This window comes from Martes martes (assembly GCF_963455335.1).
Source record: "Martes martes genome assembly, chromosome: 7".
In the NCBI taxonomy this organism is placed as follows: Eukaryota; Metazoa; Chordata; class Mammalia; order Carnivora; family Mustelidae; genus Martes; species Martes martes.
This window is the reverse complement of record NC_137894.1, coordinates 51,005,433-51,010,981: the sequence shown is the minus strand read 5'-3', so window position 1 is coordinate 51,010,981 and position 5,549 is coordinate 51,005,433. Positions and strand designations below refer to the sequence as shown.

The window sequence follows — 5,549 nt, the reverse complement described above, 5'->3', positions numbered from 1 at the left end:
CCCCCTCGGCTGCTGGCAGAGCAGGTTCTGAGTCGTGGTCCCTGGGGACCCAGGATCTCCTGCTTGTACACAAAACCACAGCAGTGGCAGCTCTCTGGACAGCTCCAGACTGCCAGAGAAGTTCCAAGCAGTGATCGCACACTGGGGTTTTCCCGCTGGCCCGGGCTGGGAGTGCCTGGTCTTTCTGGGTCCAAGAGCACTTCTCCCAGGGGAGGATGTGGGGCGTGTGCATCTCAGGCTCTGATATTATGTCGCGGGTCTAAGAGCGCCAGGCTGGTGCCTGTGCGCACCTCTCTCAGAGGAGGATGTGGGGCGCGCATGTCTCAGGCTCTGATAGCACCATGCAGCATTCTGCCATCTGGCGAAGCTCCCAGCCCCTCATGGGAGCTGGACCCCACTTGTTCTCAGGCATGCTGGCAGCTCAGGGAACAAGATCTGGTTTCTCCACCACACTCTCTCTAGTTCAGCACCAGGGGTGGCTGTCCTGGGTCCAGGGACTTAAGCCCCTGTCCCTAACTGCCCCGATTCCCACAATTTCCCCCCTGTGATCCTTTGCTCTTTTTGAGTGCTTTCAACCAGACTCCAAGTTAATGCTGGTCCCCAGACGCAGGGCACTCTCATATTGGGGTATTACTTTCCAATCGGTCACCTCTGGTGGCTCCCTCCCCCTTTTGTTTCTCTTCCAATATCAGTCCGACATTCCCACTCCGCTTTACTTGCCCACTGGCGTCTTCTGCCCCTGTAGAGATCCAGACGTGTATAATTCTGATCTCAGGCTGATTTCATGGGTGATCAGAGTTCTTTGGTAGGTAATCAGCTCACTTTAGGGTACAGGTTGAAACGGCACCTCCTCCTACTTCCCCTCCATCTTGTCTCCCCCTCTAGAGCACTTTTTCATGTGTTTTTTGGCCATTTGGTTGTCTTCTTTGACAAAATATCTGTTCATGTTTTCTGCCCATTTCTTGATTGGATTATTTGTTCTTTGGGTGTTGAGTTTGATAAATTCTTTATAGATTTTGGATACTAGCCCTTTATCTGGTAGGTCATTAGCAAATATCTTCTCCCATTCTGTCAGTTGTCTTTTGGTTTTGTTGACTACTTCCTTTGCTGTGCAGAAGCTTTTTATCTTAAAGTCCCAAGAGTTCATTTTTGCTTTTGTTTCTCTTGCCTTTGCAGACATGTCTAGCCAGAAGTTGCTGTGATCGAGGTCAAAGAAGTTGCTGCCGGAGTTCCCCTCTAGGACTGTGATGGATTCCTGTCTCACATTGAGGTCTTTCATACATTTTGAGTCTATTTTTGTGTGTGGTGTAAGGAAATGGTCCAGTTTCATTCTTCTATATATGGCTGTCCAGTTTTCCCAACACCATTTGTTGAAGAGCCTGTTTCTCTTCTATTGGATACTCTTTCCTGCTTTGTGAAAGATTAAAAAGAAGAAGAAGAAGAAGCTTTTGCAGGCTCCGGAGTTCCATGTGTAAGACCACAAATCCTCTGGCCTGTGCACCACCTTCAACAAGATTAGAGAAGAACACCAAAGCTCTGCTGTCTCCTAGTAAAGTTACCTTCCTCTGCCTCTCCATCAACCTTTCTATACCAGCTGCTGTGGATAGAAAGCATCAGTAAAAACTCCACTGCACTCCTTTTCCCAAAACGGCCCTGCTCTGACTCCACTGATAACAAAAAGAGAGTGTTCCTTGTCTCTTTTGTTGCTTCCAGGTTTTTATTGCTCCCTCCTCTCTAAAAGCTGTTTTAAAGTTCAATCTCCCCCCCAAAAAAATAAAATAAAATAAATTTAAAAAATTTTAATCTCCCTTTAGAGGAAGAGCTGTCCCACTCTCATTACCAAGGAGGACATAAGAAGCCATAGAGCTGCATTGTCCGTTATGGTAACCACTAGCTACCTGTGGCAACTGACACTCAAAATGTGATTGGTCCAAACTGAGATGTGCTGTAAGTATAAAATTCAGCCCAGTTTTCAAAACTTAATATAAAAATTTAATACAAAATGTCTGGTTAATAACTTTATATTGATTATTGTTAAAAATAGAACAGGAGAGGCTCTGCTGTGATACCTAAAAAGTGGGCAACACCAGGCAGCCTCAGAACAAATTTTTTCATGTGCCAAGAGTTTGCATATCTCAGAGGGTCTTGATCTTACATCCCAGAACCAGAATTATTCCTCTCTTTAATTTTATCCATAATGATAATGCAGTTTCTAACAATCATGTGCGCTAGGGTGGAAGAAATTCCCTGAGGTGGCAGTCAGCCTTTGGAGGAAGGGGAGTGACTTCCTCCTTGAGACCACTTTGTGCGTCCTCAAAGAGCAAAGCAAAGGGACACCTGGGAGGGCAGAGCACTGCTGCAGTTGAGGAGTGGAGAAGTCTTCGTGACTCGAAGGGAAAGATCCTACCCCATATGTAGTTTTAATTACTGAGGAAAAGCTATAACAGCAATATCACAGAGAAAAAGAAAGCACACACACAGACAAGACTGCAGCAGCAAGGATTCCTGGAAATGTTAACATGATAACAACCCAAATAAAAAACAACTGACATTGGTAATGTGCTTTATATTTGAAAACTATTTTTAATTATGGTAAGATACACATAAAATGACATTTAACAAATATTAACAATTTTGTAAGTGTACAGTTCTGTGGCATTAAGTACATTGACATTGTTGAGCCATCATTACCACCATCCATCTCCAGAACACCTTCATCCTCCCAAACAGAAAATGTGTATCCATTGACTAGTAATGTCCCCCTGACAGTCACCATTCTACTGTCTCTATGAATTAGAGGATTCTAGGAACTTTACAAAATTGCAATTATACAGTATTTGTCATTTTGTGACAAGCTGGTTCATCTATGTTTCAGAATTTCCTTTCTTAGTAAGACTGGGTAATTACATTGTATGTATTACATTGTATGTATACATCATATTTTGTTGATCACATTGTATGCATACATTGTATGTATATATCACATTTTGTTGATCTGTTCACCTGTTGATGTATATTTGAACCACTTTCATCTTTTGGCTGTACTTTGCATTTTATAAATACTTTTATATATGACTGCTTATTTGATCCACATCAAAAAAACCCCAAATGTCCTTTTTAAAAACTGGGAATGAAAGTTTTGATTTGCTAAGGTGGTATCAGAACACAGTCCTCATCAATCTTTGTCTAACAGAGCATTGTTATCATTTTCATAAACAAGGAAACATAGGTGGGTAGGGCAGAAATAATTCTTGTTTTGATTTGCACCTACATAGACTTCTTTCAAGAATCAAAACATTTTTTCCTTAAAAATAGGCCCTTTTGGGGCACCTGGGTGGCTCAGTGGGTTAAAGCCTCTGCCTTCGGCTCAGGTCATGATCTCAGGGTCCTGGGATCAAGCCCCGCATCAGGTTCTCTGCTCTGCGGGGAGCCTGCTTCCCCCTCTCTCTCTGCCTGCCTCTCTGCATACTTGTGATCTCTCTCTCTCTCTGCCAAATAAATAATAAATAAATAAAAATAGGCCCTTTTTTCCTTTAAATAAATATAATAGGATGATCATTTAAAAGTTTATAAAAAAAGAAACTGCTGAAGGTCATAACTTGGCAACAATAGCTAATGATAATAAATTTTGATATAATTGATAATAGTATCTCATATTACATTATATAATATATATTGAGTGCCAGGCACTATTTTAAATGCTTCCATATATTAACTCATTTATTCCTAAACACTCTATGATGCAGACCTGATTACTAAGATCGTCTCCAGTTAAAACTGGGAAAGCAGACATAACAATTTGAGTAACTTACCCATAGTTACTCAATCAATATGGAATAGAGAGAAGCTTTGAATTTTAAGAATTCTCATGTGGACATATTTATTCTAGATCTAGTACATTTTCTTACTTTTAAGTATAATTTTCTAGATTCTATACAACAGGACTCAAAAGAAATTTTTTCTCACCAAACCATCTCCCATTCAGAAATTATTTCTAAACTTTACACATAACTTTCCTGAGGGCAATCTTCATCTCCTTATTCCTGAGGCTGTAGATCAGAGGATTTAAAAGTGGAGTTGCAATTGAGTAGAACATTGTCAAGAACTTCTGCATACCAGGCTGATTGGCTGCTCCTGGGCTTACATACATCACCATAATTGAGCCATAAAATAGGAACACCACTATCAGGTGGGAAGCACATGTGGAGAAGGCTTTTTTCCTACTTGAACCTTTGGGAACCTGAACCACAGCTCGAAGGACCAGTATGTAGGACACAAGGATGTAGAACAAAGTGATAAATGTTATTACAGCACTGAAAATGCTACAAGTCAGCATTATCTTAGGCACAGGTACACATGATATGGCCAACATTGCCCCAAGATCACAGAGGTAGTGATCAATGACATTTGAACCACAAAACGGAACTTGGGAGATAAGGGTGGCTGGGGTCACCAACCAGAGGAACCCACCCACCCAGCAAGCAGACACAAAGGTTCTGCAGATTTTCCTGGTCATTATGGTAGGGTAATGCAGTGGATGGCAGATGGCAACATACCTATCAAATGCCATGAGGGCCAGGAAGAAAAGTTCTGTGGCACAAAGAGAAAGGAAGATGTAGAACTGTAAGATGCAGCCATTATAGGAGATGGTCTTGGTCTTGGATAAGAAGTTGAACAACATGTTGGGCACATTGGAATTGATGTAGCAGATCTCCAGGAAAGAGAAGTTGGACAATAAAGTATACATAGGAGTGTGGAGTTGCTGGTTCCACCATACAGCACAGATAATAGCACTGTTGCCCAACAAAGTCAAGATGTAGATGATGGAGAACAAAACAAAAAGGAGAATTTCCACCTCTTGACTACATAGGAAACCCAGGAGGATGAATTCATGAATAACATCAGTGTCATTATTGTTAGGCAAAACATGCATTTCTAACTTAACATGTACAGAGACATAGTCAGAACTACATATTAAGAGTCTCCTATTTTACTCCTCAAATTCAACACATACAAAACAGACAATCATATTAAAAAATGGGCAGAAGATATGAACAGACACTTCTCCAATGAAGATATACAAATGGCTATCAGACACATGAAAAAATGTTCATCATCACTAGCCATCAGGGAGATTCAAATGAAAACCACATTGAGATACCACCTTACACCAGTTAGAATGGCCAAAATTAGCAAGACAGGAAACAACGTGTGTTGGAGAGGATGTGGAGAAAGTGGGAATGTAAGTTGGTGCAGCCACTTTGGAGAACAGTGTGGAGATTCCTCAAGAAATTAAAAATAGAGCTTCCCTATGACCCTGCAATTGCACTACTGGATATTTACCCCAAAGATACAGATGTAGTGAAAAGAAGGGTCATCTCTACCCCAATGTTTATAGCAGCCATGGCCACGGTCGCCAAACTGTGGAAAGAACCAAGATGCCCTTCAACGGATGAATGGATAAGGAAGATGTGGTCCATATACACTATGGAGTATTATGCCTCCATCAGAAAGGATGAATACCCAACTTTTGTAGCAACATGGATGGG

General features: G+C 41.4%; 1 protein-coding gene across 1 annotated transcript; it reads right to left on the bottom strand.

Annotated features, from left to right (window-relative positions):
* Positions 1-3,994: 3,994 nt before the first annotated feature.
* LOC308346622 (olfactory receptor 11G2-like) lies at positions 3,995-4,933 on the bottom strand (the record flags this gene model as incomplete). The annotated part of the gene is made up of 1 exon (XM_080809682.1): positions 3,995-4,933. One exon carries the CDS (start codon positions 4,931-4,933, stop codon positions 3,995-3,997), a length of 939 nt encoding a protein of 312 aa, XP_080665808.1.
* Positions 4,934-5,549: the final 616 nt, after the last annotated feature.